General features: G+C 42.1%; 1 protein-coding gene across 1 annotated transcript in view; it reads right to left on the bottom strand.

Annotated features, from left to right (window-relative positions):
* SH2D4B (SH2 domain containing 4B) overlaps window positions 1-26,450 on the bottom strand; it is a 99,923-nt gene that overhangs the window by 57,608 nt on the left and 15,865 nt on the right. The window contains exons 2-3 of the mRNA XM_027596459.2: window positions 8,659-8,818; window positions 7,450-7,597 (exon numbers count right to left, since the gene is read on the bottom strand). Coding sequence (XP_027452260.1) covers window positions 7,450-7,597; window positions 8,659-8,818 — 308 coding nt within the window. The remainder of the gene's footprint in view (window positions 1-7,449; window positions 7,598-8,658; window positions 8,819-26,450) is intronic.

The following is a 26,450-nucleotide window of genomic DNA, read 5'->3' as shown; positions in this document are numbered from 1 at the left end:
GTTGGCCCTGCCATACAGCTGGATCACTCAGATCAAATATATCTCTGCTAATAAACCCCCAATCTTGAAAAGATCCCCCCACTTAGATTCTTCTATGTAGTTAGAGGGTGGGACAATAGTTTCTCTTGAACACTCGGGTCTCAATTTCCTTCAGCTCAAAATAGTCTGAGGGCCAAAGTGGCACATTCTGGAGGCAGGAGGGCTGTCCGAGCCCCTTCAGTTAGTTGTTCATCTGGCCCGAATAATACCATCATGCTTTTTGAGATGATGTACTCCAAAAGGACAGGGCCATGACTGTGTCTGTCCATCTCCCATCGACAACCCCCAGCACGGGGCCTAGCAGAGAGCAGGTTCTCCGTAAACGCTGACCAGATGAGTGAATGAACTAACAAACAAAAAGAAGGTAACACAGGGTTTGTGATGATCATTGAGAGGGGAAGGGTAAGCCGCATCGTGTTGTTTTGTTGAGGCCAGTGTCATCCAAGAGAAACTGGGAGCAAGCCTCCCATTTTTGAGAGAAAAGTGGAAAGTGTCCCCACCACTGATAATCCTATTGGAAATAAGGTGGGGATTGTTTCTATAGTCGTACAAGATGGCATGAAGGGCCAAGAAGAATTCCAGCCTTAATGGAGGGAAACACAAAAGAGAACGAGTGGCCTTGAATAGGAAATGGTGCAAAACCAGAGGACAACATAACTGTATCAACTGTGCGCGGTCCTTATTGGGAGCACTGGGAAGGGAGGGAGACTAAGGCAGAGGGAGAGCGCAGGATCCTTACCGACAGTGTTCTGTGGTCTTAAGCAGAGGCAGAAGCAGCCAAAAGCAGTCTTAGGAGTTAAGAAAGCGGAGAAAATACACAAATTCTGTCTGGCCTCATGACCCCTTCTTTCTAAAGGAACACTTTCACACGCATGTAAATTGCATCCAAACGGTGCCAGACACAACAGAACAGGTTTTAAAAAAACAGGTTTCCAACTGTCTGTACCTTCTATTTTGAAGTTCCCTCTTTAACCTTACACAAGATTCTTGGATTCTCCCCCCATTTCCTCAAAGGAATTTTCACTCTTATCTTTCCTATGACCAGGAGAATTCACAGAACCTGCCTGCATCCTGGACACAGGCAACCCGTCCCCCCTCCACCAGCCGGCTCCCATCCAGCTTCCTCCCCTCCTCCAGCCCCCACCCCAAAGTCCTCTTCGGGCGGCACAAAACACAAACCCCCTGGGCCCAGCTAGCACATTCCCTGCCCCCCAAGCCTACCCGGCCCCTTCCCAGCTTGCCTCTGCAACAGGGTGGCGCCCTCTCCCTACTCCTCAGCCTGGGTTCAGGTGCCTTTGCTCTTCCATCCCCTCATCCCAGCATCTAATTGACGCCAAGCCTTGCTGATTTCGCCTCCCCTATTTCTGTGTCTATCCCCCTGAATCTAGCCATCCTCAGACTCATCAGTGACCACTTCGAGGACCGCAAAAATCTCCTCACTGGCCTCTCCCTCCCTCGACGCCTTCATCACCTGCATCACACCATGGCCACCAGTCATTCTCATAGAGGTTGATCTAACCATGTCCCTCTGTATCAAGATCCTCACAGCACTGCTCTGCCCACAGACAACTGTCTGCCTCTTTATCGTAGCATCAAAGGACCCCACGGCCTACCTTGCCAGGTTCCTGTCTGGCTTCCCCCATACGTGCTTTTCTGTCTCCCCCTAGCAGACCACAGTCACCATTCCACGTATCTCCTGTCCATTTCCTGCTCTGATCACGCCCAGCCTCCTGCAGGTGCTCCTTTGCGCTCCATGTAGGCCCCCAGGCATGGTGGGGGCTGAGGGGTGCTCACAGAGTTGTCTCTCTCTCTCTCTCCTGGCACCCTGTAAGCTTGTAGAGAGTAGGGAGTTTATTACTATTACCACCACCCTCCCCCCAAACAACTTGCACTTAGGTTCTCAGGGAAAGGGGGAAAAAATGTATGAAATTAAATGAATTCTGTTGGTGCATTCCCACATGCAAGACTCACATCAGGTTAGAATCTTGATGTTGAAAGACACAATGAAAATGATCTAAGCCAATCTCTAATCCAATGCATAAATCCCTTTGGTGAAGCTGTTCCCGTTATCTATTACCGAGTCACAAACTCCCAGAACACATAATGGCTTAAAACAACAACCATTTTGGGGCGCCTGGGTGGCTCAGTCATTGGGCGTCTGCCTTCGGCTCAGGTCATGATCCCAGTGTCCTGGGATGGAGCCCCACATCAGGCTCCCTGCTCCACAGGAAGCCTGCTTCTCCCTCTCCCACTCCCCCTGCTTGTGTTCCCTCTCTCGCTGTGTCTCTCTCTGTCAGATAAATAAATTCTTTAAAAAAAAAAAAAACAACATTTTATTTGCTTGTGGTTCTGTAGGTAATAATTTGGGCAGGGCTTGGCGGGTGGCCCTTCTGCTCAACATGGTTACATCTGAGGTCAATCACTTCACCGGGGTCATTCACCACAGGAAGAACCAAGGCTTCACTCACGTGTCTGGTGCCTCAGTGTCCTCCACACAGCCCCTTTCCCTCTGCCTGGCTTGCCCAGCTTTCCTTACAGAGTGGTAGTCTAAGGCTGTAGAGTTTCTCATGGGGCAGCTTCCAAAAGGGAGCATTGCAAAAGGGGCAGAAGCTGGAAATCTCCTTTAGCCTGTCCTCAAAAGTTACACAATCATTTCTGTTGCACTCTACAGATCAAGGCTAGGCACAAGGCCAAAGCAGACTCAAGGGAAGGGAAATAAACCTACCTCTCAAAGAGAGACATGACAAAGAATTTGCTGTCAGCCATATTTAATCCACCACAGAAACTTCTCAGATCTTGTTTCAGCCCATGCTAAGACAGTTCCTGATATGAAGAGTTCATCACAATACAAGGGCAGCCCATTTATAGAAAATATCCCAGCTCGTAAGCCTGGACCTTCCCACCCCCAAGTGCATGAGCTGACATTCCTGGCAGACACTGCCCCGATGAGGCCCACCAGGGCCTCACAGGTACTACTTGCCTGTCTGAGGCTCCTCAAAATGCAGACATACCAAATCAGAATTACTGTGAGTATTAAAGTTTAAACGTTCACATGCAGCAAATTAATTTTGAAATCAAAAACAAACATATCATCACCATAGCCTCCCTTATAAATAACACCCAAAGCCTGCATGTGGGTTCCTTGGTGAACCTCATGGCTTTATTGAGCCCCCCATGAGCCCCAATATGGAGCACCCCACAATTTATCATCTCTATCTCACTGAGGTTCTCAAGGAGATCATCAACCAGAAAATCTCTGGGAACTCAGCCCCTCTGTAATCTCCTTGTGAACTGAGCCCCAGGACACCAGCTCCATGGAGCCACCTTCCCAGCATCTGGGGCTCAGCTCACCTCCGGGGAGGGGGGAGGCCAGAGATTAGAACAGGGGATTCTTGCTGTTAGAGATACATAGAAAGCATTGCTTGACTACTGGGTATTTACCCCAAAGATACAAATGTAGTGATCTGAAGGGGCACGTACACCGCAGTGTTTATAGCAGCAATGTCCACAATAGCCAAACTATGGAAAGAGCCTCAATGTCCATCAACAGATGAATGGATAAAGAATATGTGGTGTACACACACACACACACACACACACACACACACACACACACACACACACACTGGAATATTATACAGCCATCAAAATTGAAATCTTGCCATTTGCAACGACGTGGATAGAACTAGAGGGTATTACGCTAAGCGAAATAAGTCAGAGAAAGACGAGTATCATATGATCTCACTGATATGAGGAATTTGAGAAACAAGACAGAGGATCATAGGGGAAGGGAGGGAAAAAATGAAACGAGATGAAACCAGAGAGGGAGAAAAACCATAAGAGACTCTTAATCTCAGGAAACAAACTGAGGGTTGCTGGAGGAGAGGGAGGTGGGAGGGATGAGGTGGCTGGGGGATGGACTTTGGGGAGGGTATGTGCTATGGTGAGCGCTGTGAATTGTGCAAGACTGATGAATCACAGACCTGTACCCCTGAAACAAATAATACATTATATGTTAATTTAAAAAAAAAGAGAAAGTATTACTTGTCTTCTCCAGCAGACTTAAATAATTGTATGCAAAATCCAACGATATAAACCAAACATCTCTCCACTATGGGTTGATTGGATTTTTATACTGTTATGGAATTATTGTTCATTTCAACAGGTGTGGAAATGATTGTTGTGGCTCCAGAGGGAACGGCTCTCAGTCATGGGAGATGCACACTGAAGTACGTAGGGTTTGGTCAGGAGTCGGCAAACTTAGGCTCCCAGGCCAGATCTGCCCTCTATTGTTTAAAATAAAGTCTTACGGGGGCACATGGGTGGCTCAGTTAAGAGTCTGCCTTTGGCTTAGGTCATGATCCCAGGGTCCTGGGATCCAGCCCCTGCTTCTCCTTCTCCCTCTGCCCTTCCCCATCCCGCTCATGCATTGCGCTCTCTCTCTCTTTCTCTCTGTCAAATGCATTTCAAAAATCTTTAAAAATTAAAATAAAGTCTTATTAAAAGATAGCCACACCCATTTGCTTACATACTATCTGAGGCCGCTTTTGTGTTGCAATGGCCTGGTGAGTAATTGTGACAGAGAGGGTGTGGCTGACAAAACCTAAAATATTAACTATCTGGACCTTTACAGAAAAGAGTTTGGTAAGCCCTGGGCTACAGTATATGATATCTACAGCTTCCTTTCCAATTGCCTGGCAAAACAATTCAGCAGTAGCAACAGAAATATACATATGTATATATGTGTGCGTATATATCTAGAGCAGAGGAGGAAAGAGACAGTGCAAATGTGACAAGACATTAATAATTGGTGAATTTCAGGGGAGATTCTACAAGTCCTTTTTTCTTTCAATTTTGCTGCAAGTTTGAAATTACTTTAAAAAAAATGTTTGGAGAGTAAATATTGCTTCCCTTAAAAACTAAAGAGAATCTCCTAAATATATATATAGCTCAAGAGAAAATTAAATAAGATCAATAACAATATAAATATGTAACCAGCAATTGCATTAGGTTTTAAAGTAATAAGAACAATCTTATTCACAATCACAACAAAAAATATTAAACCTATGGTTAACAAGAGATGTGGAGCATTTAAGTAAAATAATAAATTTCACCAAAGTCCAAAAGATGGAAGCACAACATTATGTACAAGTTATTGTGAATGTTTGGGATTGGGTGGCCAGTGCATTTACAGGTGTTTAAAAACAAAAAAGGGCGCCTGGGTGGCTCAGATGTTAGGCGTCTGCCTTCGGCTCAGGTCATGATCCCAGGGTCCTGGGATCAAGTCCCGCATCAGGCTCCCTGCTCCTTGGGAGCCTGCTTCTCCCTCTGCTTCATGAATAAATAAATAAAATCTTTAAAAAAAATAAAAAAATAAAAATAAAAACAAAAAATAACAAAAAATAACAACAACAACAAATCACTTTACCAAAGACAAAAAAAGCTTTGAGTAACCGGGAGAACATACCATACCCTGAACAAGCAGACTGAATGATTTAGTATTGGGAAAAATGTCTATCCTCCACAAATACATCTGTAACACTGATGTAATTCCAACTAAAATCACTGTGTGGTTTTGTTGTTGCTGTTTGGGGGAGGATAGTGACATAAAGATTCAAATGTATCTCGGGTAGGAAAAAAAATGGGCAAAATCAGCCAAGGGCATTTTGAAAATGAAGAGCAATGATAGGTTCATACCTTAGCAGATGTTAAAACTCATTTTAAAAGCTACAGTCATTAAATGACCAAATCTGGCTCAGGAATAATCAAAGAAGAAAAAACCCACGAAGAGATCCAAAGATCTGTAAGAAGAATCGGGACAGCAGGTAGAATGAGAGGGGGAGAGGACAGGTTATATAATAAACGATGATGGAACGATGTGCCCACCATGTGGAAGGAAAAAAAGTCATAGCCCTATATCGTACCACACTCCAAAGTGCAGGAAAATTAGGTACAAAGAAATAAAATCATGAAAAATAGAGAAAACAATGTAGATTAATAGTAGTACAAGCTTGTGGCGGCACAGATCTTTCTTAGCATGAGACAAATCATTTTTTTAAAGTTTGATATAGTTGGCTAATAAAAATTTTAATCTTCTATACACCTGAAAGCACTATAACCAAAATTAAGAAAAAAAAAAAAAAAACTGCGGGGTACCTGGGTGGCTCAGACGGTTGAGTGTCTGACTCTTGATTTCGGCTCAGGTCATGATCTCAGGGTCCTGAGACGGAGCCCTGCACTGGGCTCTGCGCTGGGTGTGGAGCCTGTTTAAGATTCTCTCTCTCCCTCTCTCTGCCCCTCCCTCTGCTCTCTCTCTCAAAAAAAAGAATCCTCTGAGATAAATATTTGCAACATAAATGATCTTAAGGGGCCACTGTCCTCACTGTCTAATCATTATAGGAAAAAATATTATTAAAACGTTTAAGTGTACAAATGCTGTGATATACAATTCATAAAATAATATAATTGTTGGAATTCAGCATGGTTATTATTTTCTTTTTTTCATTTATATGTATTTTCTGAGTTTTCTACCCCCCAAAAAAATGTATTATTCCTATAGAAAAAAATAAATTGCAAAATAGGGACCAGAAAAAAATTTTTCTTCAGGCAACCTAAGCTTCTTACCAGAGAGCAGTAAAAAACTCCTTTACCAGCTCCAAACTTTCCCAGAATGTGTAGGTATGCAAGGTTCCCAACAACTCCCTTTCCAGAGCCAGAAAATGTGCATTTTTCATCTCCTTGAATCTTCCAAAAATCTCAAGTTGGGTGTTGTTATTACCCTAATATTATAAACAAGAAAGTGAAGGCTCAGAGAAGCTCAGCAAGCTTCCCAAGGTCACACAGGACCAACCAGAAGAATTGGAACCTGATCCCAGGCTGGTCTGACCACAAACTCAGCACTTTCTGGGCCCCTTTTCAAGCCCCTTGGGTTGGGAGGCAGAAGGTCTGAGTTCTGGGCACCTCGGTGGCTCAGTTGGTTAAGCGACTGCCTTCGGCTCAGGTCATGATCCTGGAGTCCCAGGATCGAGTCCCGCATCGGGCTCCCTGCTCAGCAGGGAGTCTGCTTCTCCCTCTGACCCTCTTCCCTCTCGTGCTATCTCTCGTTCTCTCTCTCTCAAATAAATAAATAAAATCTTAAAAAAAAAAAAGGTCTGAGTTCTGATCCTGCCTCTGTCCCCTCCTACACGATGTCCTCAGCAAGTCTCTTCCTCTAACACTTAGTTTTCTCATCTGTCCAATGAGAAGTGGATCGGCTCAAATGGGGTGTCACATTCCTCCCTCCTCAGACATTCAAGATTTCTGTTCTCATAAAGCACTCAGTACCAACCAATGGCCAAACCAAAGATGAAAGCCAGTAGCCTGGGAGCTAGCATTGGGGGCCGCAGACGGATGCCCCATGCGCTGGCTCACCTTGAACTCCTGACGGATGCGTTCCTCCAGGACCTTGGCAGCCTTCCGGTCCTCCATCTCCACTTTCCACTTCTCTGCCAGGATCCGGGCTTTCTCATTGGCCAGAGCATCCCGGAACTTCTTGGTGATTTCTGCCTCCTTCTGTCTCCTTGCAAGAGAACACCAGGAGGTATGAGCTCATGTAGGCACATAAAAACAGGATTTCAAATAAAAACCAGGAGCAATATTTCTTGGTCTATCAGAATGGAATATATCTAAGAGCAGCAAAACTCAATGCTGGCAAAGGTGGGGGCAGAAATAGTCACTGTCCTGTAGGGTAATGTAAATCGACCGAATTTTTCTGGAAGCCAGGAAAAAAAATAGACTCAGAAATCCTTTTTCTCGCTTAAGATCACAAAGGTGTAGGTAGAAGATGTTCATCAGAGGATTTTTATCACATAACAATTGGCAAACAACCTAAATGTCCATTAACAGGACCAATAAGTTGGGTTTCTCATGTAATAGGATACCATATAATAATCCTTGTGAATCTATATTAATCAATTTGTCTGAGAAAACTCAGAAAATACATATAAATGAAAAGAAGGTGTTGCCAAATGCTCACCGTGATTATCTTAGGTAGTGGGTGTTGAGTTGTTACAATTTTACAATTAAAATATTGTCATTAAAAGCTGGGTGGGAGGGAATGTTGGAGTCAACTTATATGGATTTCCAAGTTGGGCAAAAAAAAAAAAAAAAAAGGTTAAAAGTTGTTTATGAAAGAAGGCTGACACCAAATCTTACCGGGGGCTCAACTATCCACATTGTATGTGAAATGCAGCTAAAAGAGAAATGAGCAGACAACAGTGAATCCAAATTCCTTTATTGTCACAGGGACAACTCAGTGAAGAATAAAAGAAATGTATGTCATTATCTCAGTGAATCCAAACTATGTCCAGATGGAAAGGGTGTTATGCCCACACCACAGATTCGAAAACTGAGACCCCAGATCAGCTCTCTACTCACTGGTGAAGCCAGGATTTGAACCCACAAGATCTACCTGATGAAGAAGACTCTGAGGTTTTGGTCGCCTAATCTTAGCTGAGTTCAGCGGGGTCAGCCAGCTGCCTGGCACCTCCTCCCTCCCACCCACCACCTGTCGTCCTTCAGCTTGGACCCAGCCTAGGCTCTGTGTTCAGATCCCACCCAAGACCCATCTGCACCTCTCACCAGAGCTCCTCGGCCTCCCTCTGTGCCTGCAGCCTCGCCCTCTGTGCAATCAGCTCCTCAGAGATCTCTTCGTAGGGCTTGTCACCAGGACCTTCGCCCATGATCCAGACCCAGACTTCACCATCTGCCCCCAGGAGCCACCGGATGTGCTTGTCGCTCGCTGCCTCACAGCAGAAGGAGGAACAAGGAAGGAAGAAGAAACAGGTCTGAGTTCTAATTAGTCCAGGATGGGCTAGGTTGGCCAATGGTGCACCACGTTGTCTCTACAGAACGTTGTCATCTACAAAAAGCATTCCAGAGAGATAGCCTGAGTGCAGGTCCACCTCCACCTCCCCTCCCACTCCCTCCAGGGAGCAACGCAGCTGCCACGTCAGCCCGTTGAAGCAGGTGCCCAAGGCTGGAATTGGTGTCGGCGGCTGAGCGCTGTGGAGATGACCTTCAGCAAACAGGACAGCAGGAGAACAGTGCATCCGGCCTTCTCTTCCTCCCTCCTGTCCACTGGCTGGAAACAAGGAATTGGAGATAGTGTTCCAAGATACAGAGTCTAGGCCCCTGACCCGCACCTGCCTGTAACATGAGCAAGAAATAAACCTGTGCCGTATTAAGCCACTGAGATTGCTCGGTTTGCCTGTTGCAACAGATTCCATTGATTACCAGGACGAAAATGGAAATCTATGGGGCGACTGGCTGGCGCAGTCATTAAGTGTCTGCCTTCGGCTCAGGTCATGATCCCAGGGCCCTGGGATCGAGCCCCGCATCGGGCTCCCTGCTCCGCGGGAAGCCTGCTTCTCCCTCTCCCACTCCCCCTGCTTGTGTTCCCTCTCTCGCTGTGTCTCTCTCTGTCAAATAAATACATAAAATCTTTAAAAATGAGTAAATAAAAATAAAATAAAATGGAAATCTACTCCCAAAGCCGGGTAGTGCCAGGACAGAAATAGCAGCTGTGTGTCATTGCCTGAGCCATGAGGTGGCAGTCAGCCGCAGACTGAATGAACGGCTACAGATCCATGTTAATACAAGAGCAAAACAGCTGAGAAAACTGTCAGACGCTGTAACTGGAAAGGCAGACCCTCACGCCTTCCAGAACTGCCACTCTAAGGCAAGAGATTGGAAAACAGAACATTCCAATGCCTATTGTGTTCAGCAAGGTGTTAAGAGAAAAGAAATGAGTTCCAGGAAGAATTGAGTGCTTTGCAAGTAAAAATGAAAGGGAATGGAGAGAACACAGAAATCTGGGACTTTGTAGGACTGGAAAAAACCACCTCCTTCTGGGGCCCAAATTACAGGAGAGGGGATTTTTTTTTTTTTTTTTTTTTTTGAAGTTTGCATGATAGAGCCCAATAGAACTCCTAAGGTGAAGAAGTGACCTAAGGCACAGAACACCGTGGCGGCCATGAGAATGTGCTCCACCGACATCCAACTGCAGGGGGCAGAACCGAGCAAGCACTTCAGTTCCTACTCTCCTGTGTTTGCCCGCCACCATGCTTCCCAGAGGGGCTCCCAGCCTTTGACTCACCATCCGAAGAGCAGACTCTTCGGATGGGCAACGTCAATGACTCCTTGACTGCACAGCTTGGGCTGCATGGCTATCTAGAACACCTCCTCCCCCACCTCCCTCCCCCCTGCCCAGAACACCTCGGCCTCCCACCCTCCTTCACTCAAGGTCAGATTTGTGTTGCAGTACAATGGCTCTCCCACACTTCTCCAGGGCTCTGCCCCTTTTCTCCCATAAGGAAAATTTTATTTCTTGAATAAAGCCCTTGTTTGTGTAACCCCATTCCTGTCTCTATTCCTCAGAGGAGTCAGGCTAACACAAGTGCATTAAGAGTGCAATCTCTTGTGTTATTTTTCAAAGAGCCTGAGATAGATAGATGCCCTTCGGTTGGAAGGAGAAATAGAGGCAGAGAGGTGCAGTCAACTTGCAAAATATGTCTAGAAAAGAAATTTTAGATGTGGTTACAGGGACATGGAAACAAACAGATCAGAAGCCTCCTAAGTTTTTGAGTCTGGACTAAAAAAAGCCTTTGATTGTTCGAGATGTCAGCCACCCTTGGATACCCAACCTCGATGAATGAACAGGAGGCAGGTTTCAAAGGCTGTACTGGTCAGGAGGGCGTGGTCCTCAACACTCACTTCAGATGAGGCTAAGGGGAATGATGAACAAAGAGAAGGCTCCTCAAGGGCACGGTCCTACCCTTACTGAAGGCTGTCCCTTCACTGCCGGGGCAGGAGAACTGCAGAGCCTGACCGGTGGGACTGCAGGAATGCTATCAGCTAGTGACTGAGTGGGGCTCACATTCTCCCCTTTTCCATAGTGGACATTCTCAACCCCCGCTCTACCACTGTGTAGTATGTTGTAAAGGTGGGGGGTGTTTAGATGACATGCCTTTTCAAGCCACATCCAGACATTAGAGAGATCAATGCAGAACCCATGCAGACTGTGGACTTTGGGCTGGAGGCAGTGACTGCATGGGACTTGAGGGTATCCCGCTTAAGGAGGTCGTGAGTGCACTTATATGGAAGAGGAGAACATAATGTGGGAGGGACCAGAATGACAATCTGTGACCGCCACCATGCTGTCCGGCACCCCATTTCCCCTCCCTGAGCCCCCCAGATGACGGCTCTCCTCAGTTCCACGTGGCCATGTGAATGAATTCTAGACTATGGATGATGTCAGAGGAGGCTATTTATACCTTTTCAGGCTGTGACTGTTGCGGTTGGTGTGACTTTTCCATATTCTGTCCCTCACCCACCCGTCTCATCCAAGATGGTGGGAGTGCAAGGAAAAAGCAGCCTGATCCATGAGTCAGTGTTTGAAAGCCAGTGACACAGAAGAGCCACCCAATCCACATCAAGAAATAAACCTCCTTTATATTAATCCACTGAAATTTCAGGGCTTATCCATTGCCCAAAGCAGCATTAATTCCCTAATATAGGACGATACTGTTACTTTTTTGCATGGTAAAAGCAACACAGGCTTAGTTATGACTGGTAAAACACTATTAAGATTATAAAACTTCCAGAGTAATAGTGGGAGGAAATAAATGATAAGAGGTTTACCAATCTTGCAAAAATCTGTAAAAGGCAAGAGAAAACAAACACGATGCAGTTATTAGAGCAGACGATGTCGGTGCCCAGCCGCCACCCCTCCACCCCACCTTCCTCCCTTATGGGAAAACCCTGATCTGCCCAGGGTGTATAGAGATCTTGCAGCATCAGGAAAGGCAAGTTTCTATGCCAGCCTCAAAGGACAAGCAGAATTAGTGAGGGATCAATCTAGGAAAGACCTAAAGTCTCCATTTCTGACAAAGATGTAAGCAGAAGTCCAAATAAAGAGCTTTCCCCTCTGAACGGAAGGGGAAGACTCCTTAGGAAAAACCCCTGCATGCTTCCTCTTTTATTTCCTCCTTCCTCCTCCCTGAAATGAAGACATGAAGCCTGGAATTGCTGGAAGACTTTTGCCACCATGAGGAAGAAAGCCGCAACTAAGGGCGAGGAAGCAGAAAGAGAGAAGGAGGTGGGGCCCTGATGGTTTTCCTGAGCAGCTACACCAGTATTACCCAAGCAGTAACCTCCAGTGGCCTCGCCGTTTGAGACAAATAACGACCTTCAAAGAATACAGTTGTATCATTATCAAATGAAATATGATAATATTAATTTGAAATGCTGCTTTAATTAAGCGACTATTTGCCAGATATTCCATTATGTAAGGTCAAGCACATCCCTAACTGATTTAGATAACAAACACAAAATAACACCAAAGCCCTAAACCCTAAGTATATTCACTAACACAGAAACATGAACAGAATTAATTCCCCCATTAAAACTCTGAAGCTGTCAGATGTGATTAAAAATAAAATCTAGGGGCGCCTGGGTGGTACAGTCGGTTAAGCACTCGACTCTGGTTGTGATCTCAGGGTCATGAGATCAAGCCCCGCATCAGGCTCTATGCTCAGCATGGAGTCTGCTTAGGATTCTCTCTCCCTCTCCCTCTGCCCCTCCCCCCTTCTCTCTCTCAAACGAATAAATAAATCTTTAAAATAAATAAGTAAAACCTAACTGTGCATTATTTAAATAAAACATACATTTTTGCGGGTGCCTGGGTGGCTCAGTCAGTTGAGCATCTGACTCTTGATTTCAGTTCAGGTCATGATCTCAGGATCCTGGGATTAAGCCCGTCATCAGGCTTCCTGCTCAGCGGGGAGTCTGCTTCTCCCTCCCGCTCTGCTCCTCCCCCTTCTCGTGCTCTTGCACGTGCACTCTCTCTCTTTCTAAAATAAATAAATAAATATTTTTTTAAAAAAACATACTTTTTTTTTACAAGATAAAGGTTAAAAGTAAAGAGCTAGGCAGCAGTGGACCATGAAAAGGTGAGCAAAAAGAAAGCAGGAGTGACAATGCAAGGACAAGTGTGCTTAAAAAAAAAAAAAAAGACAAAGAAGGGGTGCCTGGGTGGCTCAGTTGTTAAGTGTCTGCTTTTGGCTCAGGTCATGGTCCCAGGGTCCTGGGATGGAGCCCTGCGTCGGGCTCCCTGCTCCGCGGGAAGCCTGCTTCTCCCTCTCCCACTCCTCCTGCTTGTGTTCCCTCTCTCGCTGTGTTTCTCTCTGTCAAATAAATAAAATCTTAAAAAAAAAAGAAGAAGAATATTGTGTGATAATAAAAGATGCACCCCACAAAGAAAATATAAAAGTCATAAAACTTGATACAACATATAACACAGCAGACAACTGCATCAAAGAAAAACTCCTAATGATGCAAGGAGAATTTGAAAGTGTATCTATGGTGGGTAGTTTTATTATATTTATTTCAGAAGTTGGTGGATCATGTAGATTTTAAAAATTAATAATACAGAAGATTTGAATAATATGGTCAAAAAAATTTTATTTAACAATTACAGAACTTCATTCCTTAAGCTTTGAGATTGTACTTGTTTTCCTTTTGAGCTTACAATCGTGAGAAAAAAATGTATAGGCCATAATCTCTAATAATAATATAAAAATTAGAAATTGATGGGGAAAATAGCCATTTTTAAAAGCCATTAATAAATTAATAATTAAGAAAATATCTCCTAGTGGGCACCTGGGTGACTCAGTGGGTTAAGGGTCCGACTCTTGGCTTCAGCTCAGGTCACTATCTCAGGGTGGTGGGATCAGGCCCTGCATCAGGCTCCATGCTTAGCATAGAGCCTGCTTAAGATTCTCTTAAGATTGTCTCCCTCCTCCCTCTCCCCTAAGTTCCTTCCCCACCCCGCTTGTGCTCTCTCACAAAAAGAAAAAAAAAAAAAGGAAGAAAGAAAGAAAAGAAAAGAAAATATCTCCTAGGTAACCTAAGAATCTTAGAAAAAATCAAAATTGCAATCACATTTTATGTAAGGGGAAAATGTAGCCAAAAAATATAGGTACACATAACAGTGAGCTCAAAAGTATAGGCATAAACGCTTTTCTTTTGGATGCCCTGGTGAAGATGTACATCTCTTCTCCAAACACATAACAATAATAGATACAAAATAGCAAGACAAAATGCATAGGAATACAAGAAACACCTCCAAGGAATCTATACCAAACAGGAATGTGAAGCAGAGAGCAGGGCTGAAGCCTTAGACTCCACTTGGTCCTGAAGCATCAGCGGTCACCGGGAATGTGACTCCTACTGGTGAAGGGGAACAAAGGTTCTCTGGGCAAGGCAGGGGTCTGAATAAGCTCGTTACTGAAGCCAGGTGCTGGTGATGTGCTTGGTGAGTTCAAGGAACAGCACGGAGGCCACCGTGGCTGCAGTCAAGGGGGGCAAGGAGAGCGGGAGGGAAGGTGGGGAAGGGGCAGCAGCCCCAACCATGGTGGAGGAGGCACAAAGTGGTTAAGATTTAGGACATACTCTGAGGGAAAAAGCAAAATTTGCCTAAATTCTGGATATGAATTGTGAAAGAAAGAGAACGAGAAAAGTCCAACATTCCAAGCTTAAACATCAGAATGAATGGGCTGGCACCATGAAGAAACAACTTGCAGAAATAGATGATTCTGTCTGGGCCAAATTAAGTTTGAGATGCTTATTAGACGTCCAAGAGTCAGTTGAATAAAACAGAGTTGAGAGGAGAGGCTAGAATTAAGATATACATTTTTGGAGTCATCAGTGTATAGATATTTAAGCCACAAAATTGGATGAGAACAAAGAGAGCATGAAGATAGATGGAAAAGAGAAGAAGTCGAAAGTTGGAGGTCCAGGACACTTCAACACTGAGGAGGAGGACCCCCAAAGGAGGCAAGGACAAAGAAGCCTATGAGCCGGAGAATAACCCTAAAAGAGCGATATCCCAGAAGCCAAGGAGAGAAAGAATTTCAGGAATTAAGGAAGCACCGATTGCGTCGAAAGCTGCCCATGGGTCAACAGAATGAAGACCGAGGACCGACCACAGCATTTGGCACCATGGAGGTCATGGTTATCTTGACAAGAGTGGTTTCATGAATTGGTGAAAAGGAATACTAGGAAACTTGGAAACTTTTAGAGGGAAATATAAAAGCACATCATTATAACTTTGGGGAAGGGAAGAATTTCTTCTACAAGAAATAAAAAGAATAAACTATGAGAGACAATGTTGATAAATTTGAATACAGATCAAGGCTTAAAATTTCTACACAAAAAGGCACACCATAAAGACAATTAAAAATCAGACCACCAGGACACCTGGGTGGCTCAGTTGGTTAAGCAACTGCCGTCGACTCAGGTCATGATCCTGGAGTCCTGGGATCGAGTCCCCCATCAGGCTCCCTGCTCAGCAAGGAACCTGCTTCTCCCTCTGGCCCTCCCCCCTCTCATGTGCGCTCTCTCTCTCGCTCGCTCTCGCTCTCTCGCTCTCATTCTCACTCTCTCAAAATAAATAAATAAATCTTTAAAAAAAAATCAGACCACCAGCGGAGAGAAGATATTTGAATACACATAACTGTCAAATGATTGCAACAATTAATTAAAGCAATAATAACAGCTCACATCTACAGAGGGCTTATCTGTTAATCACGGTTCAACATATTTTACATCTATTAACTTATTAATGTCTAGAACAAGCTTCCCCTCCTGAGGTCCTGTGAGAAAAATAAGCCCTATAAAACATAATTTGAATGATGATTTTTAAAGATGGTACATAGATAGTACTAGCCTTGATGCATTGTAGAAAAGTTAACCCATTACATACAATGGATCCTTTAAGAAAGCTGTTCTCAAATAATTTGCTCTCAGGACCCCTTTACATTCTTTAAAAATATTAAGTATCTCAAATGCTGTTATTTATTTGAGTCATATCTACCAATATTTACCATATTCAAAACTAAAACCAGAAAAAAATTTAATCCTTATTAAAAATAATGACAAATCCATTACATACTAACATACACGGCATTTTTATGAAAAATGGCTATATATTCTAGCACAAAAATATTTAATAGGAAGAGTGGCCTTGTTCCACATTTTTGCAAATCTATTTGATGTCCAGCTTAATAGAAAGCAGCTGGATTCTCATATCTGCTTCTACATTCACTCTGTTGCAATATGTAATTTTAGTTGAAATATATAAAAAATTTTTACTTCACACAGATACATAGAAAAGAGAAGAAAGGAGAAAACTTGATAGTTTTTCAGAGAGTTTTTGATAATCTTTGATACTACGGTGAAACTCAAACAAATGGTAGTTCTTTTTTTTTTAAGATTTTATTTATTTATTTGAGAGAGAGAATGAGAGAGAGAGAAAGCACACGAGACGGGGGGAGGGTCAGAGGGAGAAGCAGACTCCCTGCCGAGCAGGGAGCCCGATGCGGGACTCGATCCAGGGACTCCAGGATCATGACCTGAGCCGAAGGCAGTCGCTTAACCAACTGAGCCACGCAGGCGCCCAAACAAATGGTAGTTCTTAAAAGTTAATTGTGATGTGGAACCTGAAAAAATATCCATGAATTTATTGCACTTTGTTATCTTAGGACTCATTGGTCATCTTATTTTCTTAGTTTTGATCAATGGACCAAGGTAACATAAGATGTTACCATTCAGGGAAGCTGGGTGAAGGCTACATGGGAATTCTCTGAATCACTGTGCAACTCTTCCCTAAGTCTAAAGTTGTTTCAAAATAAAAAGTTTAAAATTTTAAAAAGCAAAATAAAATAGAAATCCGTTGGTTTATTTTGTGCTTCGAATGAATCATGCACTAATGCATGATCTTCCAAAGTTATCCATTGGTCCTTTGGAAAATATTGGTTCACTGAGTCAAGCAGATATTCCAAATGTGGATGCATTTTATTTTATAATATCAGAAAATCATGTTTGTTAATATCACTATGAATCTCATGAGAAAAGCCTTTATGTATTGGGAATTTAATAAATTGTTGGTGACAGAAGTTTTCCCAAAATTCTAATTTTTTCTTGAAAGCTGGGATTTTATCGTTGGCATAAATTCTATCAGTTGTTTTTCTTGAAGTGACAGATTCACTTTATTCATTTTCAAATACCCAAGTCTTACAAAAGATGTAGCTTGTCTGTCAGTCTTCCTTCAAGTAAAAATGGCATTCTAGGAAAAAAGAGGATAGTGTAGCACGTGACTTAAGAAATCCCACAGTGCTTTTCCTGAAGACACTCATCGTACTTGAATATGCAATGGAAATATTTTATGCATACTTCCCATTTTGTCACATGATAAAATGAATAAGGTTTACTGTTTCATCAAGGAGTGAAACCATTATTAACTTTACTGTAAGTGTGTGATGGTGAAAAAATACAATGACTATTGCTCCTAAGATACCAGCACATTTACCCACTCTTGGTTTTGCATCATTAGTACAAGCATAAACATTGTGAGTAGCATCAGAGAACACCTCAGTATTATTGTGAGAACAGTTTTAACCTTGTTGACATGGTGAGTCTCACACCTCCAGGAATCCAGGGACCACACTTCAAGAATCACTGCTAAAATATAGAGGCATAATTTTTTTCACAGAATCTTGACTGGAAAAAAAAAACTATCTGGAATAGGGGCACCTGGGTGGCTCAGTTAAGTGTCTGACTCTTGGTTTCAGCTCTGGGTTCATTGGTGAGTCTGCTTGAGATTCTTTCTCACCCTCTGCCCCTCCCCCTACTTGTGCTCCCTCATGCTCTCACTCTCTCAAATAAATAAATAAATAAATAAATAAATAAATAAATAAAATCTTAAAAATAATAATATTTATCTGGAATATACAAAGAATACTTATAAACTAATAAGAAAATGATAAACAACCCCACAGAAGAAAGGGCAACAAATATTGTCCCAAATGCCTTCAGTTACCTACCAGTTACCCCTCAACCCTCCTTCTGTTGCTTCCTTGCTTTTAGTATGCAGAGTTTAATCAAAAGAGCAATAGATTTGATTACAATTCTCATTTTCTGTCTCCCTTCCAGGGAAGGGCGGCCATGTGACAAAGTTCTGGCCAATTATTATAATTAGAAGGTAGTGAGAGTGCTGTGAGAAATGTTTGCTGTCCTGACACAAATAACATCCAGTCTTTCTTCCCCCTATTCTTCACGTGATGCTAAAAACCACAAGAGCCACCTGAAGACCCAAAATACTAAGCCACCATCTAAGATCATGAAAGAAGAACCAGCAACATTAATAACATCACAGGACCAATAACCCAGTTCAGGTTTGCCTATTTCTAGATTTTTTTTGCTTGGGTGGAAAACAAACCCTACCTAGGTAAGTCCCTGGTGATTGGATTTTCCGTTGCTTCCAGCTTAACACATTGCTGTCAGGTTATTGATATGAACAGACATTTCACGAGAGAGGAAACATAAACAGTAAACTAACATATTAAAGAGACTTAACTTTATCACTAATTAGGTACAAGCATATAAAAACAAGAATGAACAGTCATTTCACTCCTACAAGATTAGAAAGAATCTTGTAAAAGTCTGATGAGCCAAATGTTGGAAAGGATATGGAGCAACAATAGTTGTTACAAAAATTGCTGATGGTGCAAGGTACTGATACAACCACTTGGAAGATCTTTGGTAACATTAAGTTAAGTTGAAAATGTTATACATCATCACTAAGGAATAACACTTTAGGTGCATAACTTACAGATTCTCTTTCACATGTGCTTGGAGAAAACTGAACAAGAAAATATGATTCAAATTTAACACTGTTCAAAATTTGAAAAATTAGAAACAACGTAAATACCCAATAAAGAAAAACAGACAAATCATGATATGTTTCGATAATGTAATACTCTACAGCAAGAAAAATAAATGTATTTGAACAATATAAATATATGCCTTTTAAAAATGCAGAACCACAAATTGAATTCAGGTTGCATATAGTATAATGTCATTCATATAATGATTAAGTAACATAGTGCCTACAAAATATATATCACAGTCTGGCAAGGATATAAGTATGATATGCATTGAATTTAATAAGGGTTGCATATTGGGAGAGAGATGGGGAGTAAAATTTTAGGAAGGCGTTAACGTAGGTCTCTACTCTATATGAAGTATTTAAATAAAAACAAAGAAGGCACTAATGTCAACATTTAATAAAGATATTATGGGTCCAAACACAAGAAACAACAAGTGTTGGAGAGGATGTGGAGAAATAGGAGCCCTTATGCCTTTTTGGTGGGAATGCAAACTGGTGCAGCCACTGTGGAAAACTATATGGAGAATCCTCAAAAAGTTAAAAATAGAACTACCTTATGATCCACTAATTGCACTCCTGGGTATTTACCCAAAGAAAACAAGAACACTAATTCAAAGGGATACATGCAGCCCTATGTTTATAGCAGCATTATTTATAATAGCCAAATTATGGAAATAGCCATGTGTCCATCGATAGATGAATGGATAAAGAAAAGAGGTGGGGAGGAGGAATGTTATTCAACCATTATTCTTTTTAATTTTTTTTAAAGATTGTATTTATTCATTTGAGAGAGAAAGAGAGAGCAGGAGCAGAGGGGAGAGGCAGAGGGAGAGGGAGAAGCAGAGTCCCCACTGAGCCGGAGACCGACATGGAGCTCAATCCCAGGGCAAGATCATGACCTGAGCCAAAAGCAGATGCTTAACCATTGGAGCCACCCAGGCACCCCATTATTTAACCATTAAAAAAAGAACAAAATCTTGCCATTTGCAACAACATGGACAGAGCTAGACAATATAAGGCTAAGCAAAATAAGTCAGTCACAGAAAGACAAATATTGTATGATTTCACTCATATGTGGAATTTAAGAAACAAAAAAATGAGCAAAGGAAGAAAAAAAAGGAAAGAGAGACAAACCAAGAAACAGACTCTTAACTATACAGAACAAACTGATGGTTACCAGAAGGGAGGTGCGCGGGGGGATGGGTGAAATAGGTGATGGGGATTAAAGAGTGCACTTCTCCCGATGAGCACAGGGTATTGTATGGAAGTGTCGAATCACTATATTGCACATCTGAAACTAATATAACCCTGTATGTTAACTACACTGGAACTCAAAAAAAAAAAAGATATTATAGGTCTATGAGTATTTATTATATTATTTTCTATTTTGCCTGTATGTTCAAAAATTTATAATAAGAAAATGTTAAAGCTTTATTTTTAAAAGATGTAAAATGAGGGGCATCTGGGTGGCTCAGTCAGTTAAGCGGCCAACTCTTGGTTCCGGCTCAGGTCATGATCTCAGGTTCGTGAGATCTAGCCCCGCATCAGGCTCCAGGCTTAGCTCAGAGTGTGCTCAGGACTCTCTCTCCCTCTCCTTCTGCCCCTCCCCCCTACAGTTGTGTGCACACGCTCTCTCTCTCTCCCTCTCCCTCTAAAATAAATAAATAAATCTTTAAAAAAAAGAGGTGTAACACGAACAAACTAAGTGTTCAATCTAAAACATTTTTTAAATAAAATAAGATAAAAGAAAGTAAGGGAAAAGAATTAATGAAGAAAAAAGCTAATATTAGTGAAATGCAAAGCATATATAAGTCCAAACATTTGTTATTTGAAAAATGTAATAAAATAGGAAATCACCTAGCATGCCTAATTAAGTAAAAAAGAAATAAAACAAAAAATACCATTAGGAATTATAGAGATAACATAAAACAAGGAGTGATTACAAGAGAATACCATGTGCTATTCTGTGTCAATAAATTTGAAAATAGATACAGATATATAGGCACAAATCTTCATCACCTTAATTTAGACAATGATTTCTTAGATATGACACCAAAAGCACAAACAACAAATATATATATATATATATATATATATATATATATATATATGCAGACTTTGCTGAAATTTAAGACATTTGTATTTCAAAGGACACCACCAAGAAAGTAAAAAGGCAGAGCACCTGGGTGACTCAGTCAGTTAAGCATCTGGCTCTTGGTTTTGGCTCAGGCCATGATCCCAGGGTCGTGAAATTGAGCCCGAGGTGGGCTCTGTGGAATCTGCTGGAGATTCTTTTCCCCTCCCCCTCCCTCCCCCTTTGCTCCTCTGTCCCCCCTCTCCTGCACTTGCACACACACGCACAAGTGCTCTCTCTCTGAAAGAAAGAAAGAAAGAAAGAAAGAAAGAAAGAAAGAAAGAAAGAAAGAAAGAAAGAAAGAAAGAAAGAAAGAAAGGCAGGCAACCCAAAGACGGGGAGAAAATATTTGCAAATCATATATCTGATAAGGTACATGTACGTAGAGTATATAAAGACCCTTACAACTCAATAGTAAAAGACAATCCACTCAAATAATGTGCAAAGGATCTAAATAAATGTTTCTCCAAAGAAGATATACAGGTGGTCAATAAGCACAAGAAAAAATGCTCAACGTCATTACTCATCAAAGAAATGAAAATCAAAATCACAATGACCTAACACTTCGCATCCACCAGGATGGTTTTAATCAAAACCATAGATAATAGCAAAGGTTGGGGAGGATGTGGAGGAACTGGAATTCTCATACTGCTGGTGGGAAGGTAAAATGGTGCAACTATTTTGGAAAACAGTCTGGTAGTTCCTCAACTGATTAAACATAAGGTTACCAAATGACCCAGCAATTCCACTCCTAGGTACACACCCAGGAGAAATGAAGACATATGTGCACACAAAAACTTGTACATTCAAGGTTTAGAGAAGCATTATTCATAATAGCAAAAAGGTGAAAACAACCCAAATGTCCATTACGAGATGAACAGATAAAAAAATCTACATCTGTACAATGGAATATCATTTAGCCATAAAAAGGAATGCAACAATATGGATGGACCTTGAAAACATTATGCTAAGTGCAAGAAGCCAGTCACAGAAGTCCACATATTTACAAGATTTCCTCCATATCAAAGTCCAGAATAGAGAAATTATAGAGACATAAAGTAGATGAGTGGTTGCTAAAGACTGGGGAAGGGAAAAGGGGTTCTAGGGGAGTGACAGTTAAAGTGTATGGGGTTTTCTTGAGTTGATGAAAATATTCTAAAATTAACTGTGGTGATGGTTGCATATTTTGGTGAATTTACTAAAAATTAACTGTACAACTTTATATAACTGACTTACATGGGGGATGAATTCTATCTCAATAAAATTTTTTAAGGGGGGGCCGAGCAAGATGGCGGAGGAGTAGGAGACCTGGATTTCGTCTGGTCTCAGGAATTCAGCTGAATAGGGATCAAACCATTCTCAACACCTACGAACTCAACAGGAGACCGAAGAAGAGAGTAGCAACAACTCTCTGAACAGAGAAGTGACCACTTACTGGAAGGTAGGACATGCGGAGAAGTGAATCCAAGGCGATATTCGGGAGGATAGACGGTGGGGGAGGTGGCCTCCGACGGCCGCTTCTGGCAAGTGATAGAGCCGCGGAGCACAAAATCGGAACTTTTAGAAGTCGGCTCCGCTGAGGGACGTCGCTCCAGTGGCTAAGCGGGGGGTGGAACCCTCACAGGACAGTGTGGTCTCAGGACCCTCGGGGTCACGGGAAGACCGGGGGTGCCTGAGTGCAGCACAGCTCCTGGTATCGGAGCGGGGAAGCCGGCTGCAGAGACAGAGCCGAGGCGTGGGCACTCAGCTCGGGGTTGCCATAAACTGTGATCCGCGGCCCAGTCGGGCCACTGCTCCTCCAGCAGGGACCCAACAAGCGGCAGATCCGGGAGACTCCCCTTTCTCCCCCTGGAAGGAGTGGCGTGGGAGCGCACCGCAGGGATCTGCTGGGTTTGGAGACTCCACACGGAGTCAGGAACCAGAGATACAAACGCTCGGTCACAGGCTGGGTGAGCACCGAGTGCGGCCGGAGACCGGGGAGATGGGAGTGACTGCTTTTCTCTGGGGGCGCACTGAGGAGCAGGGCCCCGAGTTCTCGGCTCCTCCGGGCGGAGATTGGGAGGCCACCATTTTCACCCTGGGCCTCCAAAGCTGTACCGAGAGCTTCCAGGGAACAAACGCTCCCAAGAGCAAACCCGAGCAGATTGCTTAGCCCAGACCGACAAGGGCGGGGCAATTCCGCCTCCGGCAAAGACATTTGGGAACCACGGCAACAGGCCCCTCCCCCAGAAGATCAGCAGGAACAGCTAGCAAGCCAAGACCAAGTTTACCAATCAAGGAGAACAGGAGAACTCCAGCGCTAGGGGAATACTGCACATAGAATTCATGGCTTTTTTACCATGATTCATTAGTTTTTCAAAGTTAATTTTTTAACTGTTTTTTTTTATTTTTCTTTTTCCCTTTTTCAACCAACATCTTATCAATCACTTTTTTTTTAAAAAAATATTTTTTATTTTTCTTTTTTAGAGTCATATTTTATCCATTCATAGTAGTTACCCTTATTTTTGGTATATATATATAAGTTGTTCTCTCTTTAAAATTGTGAGATACAGTTTCTTCTAACATATCAAAATATACCCTAAATCACTAGTGTATGGCTTTGTTCTAGTCTCCTGCCTGATCACATTCTCTCCCTTTTTTTTTATCTTCTTTCTTTTTTCAAACAACTTCTTATCTTATCAATTCCTTTTATAAAATCTTTTATAATTTTCATCTTTACATTCATCTTCCATCCCTTCATTGTATCAACCCTTATTTTGTACATATATAAGTCTTTCTTCCTTTAAAATTTTAGGAGGCACTTTCTTCTAACAGACCAAAATACGCCCAAAATCCAGTATGTGTGGCACTGATCTATGCACTAGCCTGATCATATTTGATCATATTCTGTTTTTTTGTTTTGTTCTGTTTTTGTTTTTATTTTTTCTTTTTCTTTTTTTTTTCTCCTCTTTCTTTTTTCTTTCTTTCCCTTTCTTTTCCCCTGGTTTCAGGTCTTTTCTGATTTGTATAGAGTATATTTGCTGGGGATGTTGTTAACCTGTTAGCATTTTGTTCTCTCATTCATCTATTCTCCTCTGGACAAAATGACAAGACGAGAAAAAACACCTCAGCAAAAAGAACAAGAGGTAGTACCGTCTGCCAGGGACCTACTCAATACGGACATTAGTACGATGTCGGACCTAGAGTTCAGAATCATGACTCTAAAGATACTAGCTGGGCTTGAAAAAAGCGTGGAAGTTATTAGAGAAACCCTTTCTGGAGAAATAAAAGAACTAAAATCTAACCAAGTCGAAATCAAAAAAGCTATTAATGAGGTGCAATCAAAAATGGGGGCGCTAACTGCTAGGATAAATGAGGCAGAAGAGAGAATCGGCGATATAGAAGACCAAATGATGGAAAATAAAGAGGCTGAGAAAGAGAGAGAGAAACAACTACTGGATCACGAGGGCAGAATTCGAGAGATAAACGATACAATAAGACGAAACAACATTAAAATAATTGGGATCCCAGAAGAAGAAGAAAGAGAGAGAGGGGTAGAAGGTATATTGGAGCAAATTATAGCAGAGAACTTCCCTAATGTGGGGAAGGAAACAGGCATCAAAATCCAGGAGGCACAGAGAACCCCTCTCAAAAATCAATAAAAATAGGTAAACACCCCGACATCTAATAGTAAAATTACGAGTCTCAGAGACAAAGAGAAAATCCTGAAAGCAGCTCGGGAGAAGAGATATGTAAACTACAATGGTAGAAACATTAGATTGGCAACAGACCTATCCACAGAGACCTGGCAGGTCAGAAAGGACTGGCATGATATCTTCACAGCACAAAATGAGAAAAATACGCAGCCAAGAATACTATATCCAGCTAGGCTGTCATTGAAAAGAGAAGGAGAGATCAAAAGCTTCCAGGACAAAAAAAAACTAAAGGAATTTGCAAACACGAAACCAGCCCTACAAGAAATATTGAAAGGGGTCCTCTAAGCAAAGAGAGAGCCTAAAAGCAGCATAGATCAGAAAGGAACCCAGACAGTATACAGTCACAGTCACCTTACATGCAATACAATGGCACTAAATTCATATCTTTCAATAGCTACTCTGAATGTAAATGGGCTAAACGCCCCAATCAAAAGACACAGGCTATCAGATTGGATTAAAAAACAAGACCCATCGATATGCTGTCTGCAAGAGACTCATTTTAGACCCAAAGACACCCCCAGATTGAAAGTGAGGGGGTGGAAAACCATTTACCATGCTAATGGACACCAAAAGAAAGCTGGGGTGGCAATCCTTATATCAGACAAATTAGATTTTAAAACAAAGACTGTAATAAGAGATGAGAAAGGACGCTATATCCTACTTAAAGGGTCTATCTAACAAGAAGATCTAACAATTGTAAATATCTATGCCCCTAACGTGGGAGCAGCCAATTTTATAAGGAAATTAATAACAAAATCAGAGAAACACATTGACAACAATACAATAATAGCCGGGGACTTTAACACCCCCCTGACTGAAACGGACAGATCATCAAAGCAAAAGATCAACAAGGAAATAAAGACTTTACATGACACACTGGACCAATGGACTTCACAGACATATTCAGAACATTCCATCCCAAAGAAACAGAATAACATTCTTCTCTAGTGCCCATGGAACATTCTCCAGAATTAATCACATCCTAGGTCACAAATCAGGTCTCAACCGGTACCAAAAGATTAGGATTATTCCCTGCATATTTTCAGACCACAATGCTTTGAAACTAGAACTCAATCACAAGAGGAAAGTTGGAAAGAACTCAAATACATGGAGGCTAAAGGGCATCCTACTAAAGAATGAATGGGTCAACCAGGAAATTAAAGAAGAATTTAAAAAATTCATGGAAACCGATGAAAATGAAAACACCACTGTTCAAAATCTTTGGGATACAGCAAAGGCAGTCCTGAGAGGAAAGTATATAGCAATATAAGCCTTCCTCAAGAAACAAGAAAGGTCTCAAATACACAACCTAACCCTACACCTAAAGGAGCTGGAGAAAGAACAGCAACTAAAGCCTAAACCCAGCAGGAGAAGAGAAATCATAAAGATCAGAGCAGAAATCAATGAACTAGAAACCAAAAGAACAGTAGAACAGATCAATGAAACGAGGAGCTGGTTCTTTGAAAGAATTAACAAGATGGATAAACCCCTGGCCAGACTTATCAAAAAGAAAAGAGAAATGACCCAAATCAACAAAATGATGAATGAAAGAGGAGAGATCACAACCAACACCAAAGAAATACAAACAATTATAAGAACATATTATGAGCAACTCTATGCCAGCAAATTAGATAACCTGGAAGAAATGGGTGCATTCCTAGAGATGTATCAATTACCAGGAAGAAATAGAAAACCTGAACAGACCTATGACCACTAAGGAAATTGAAGCAGTCATCAAAAATCTCCCAGCAAACAAAAGCCCGGGGCCAGATGGCTTCCCAGGGGAATTCTCTCAGACATTTCAAGAAGAATTAAT

Source organism: Zalophus californianus, chromosome 15 (genome assembly GCF_009762305.2).
Source record: "Zalophus californianus isolate mZalCal1 chromosome 15, mZalCal1.pri.v2, whole genome shotgun sequence".
Lineage (NCBI taxonomy): Eukaryota > Metazoa > Chordata > Mammalia > Carnivora > Otariidae > Zalophus > Zalophus californianus.
This window is presented reverse-complemented; position numbering and strand designations above follow the sequence as displayed.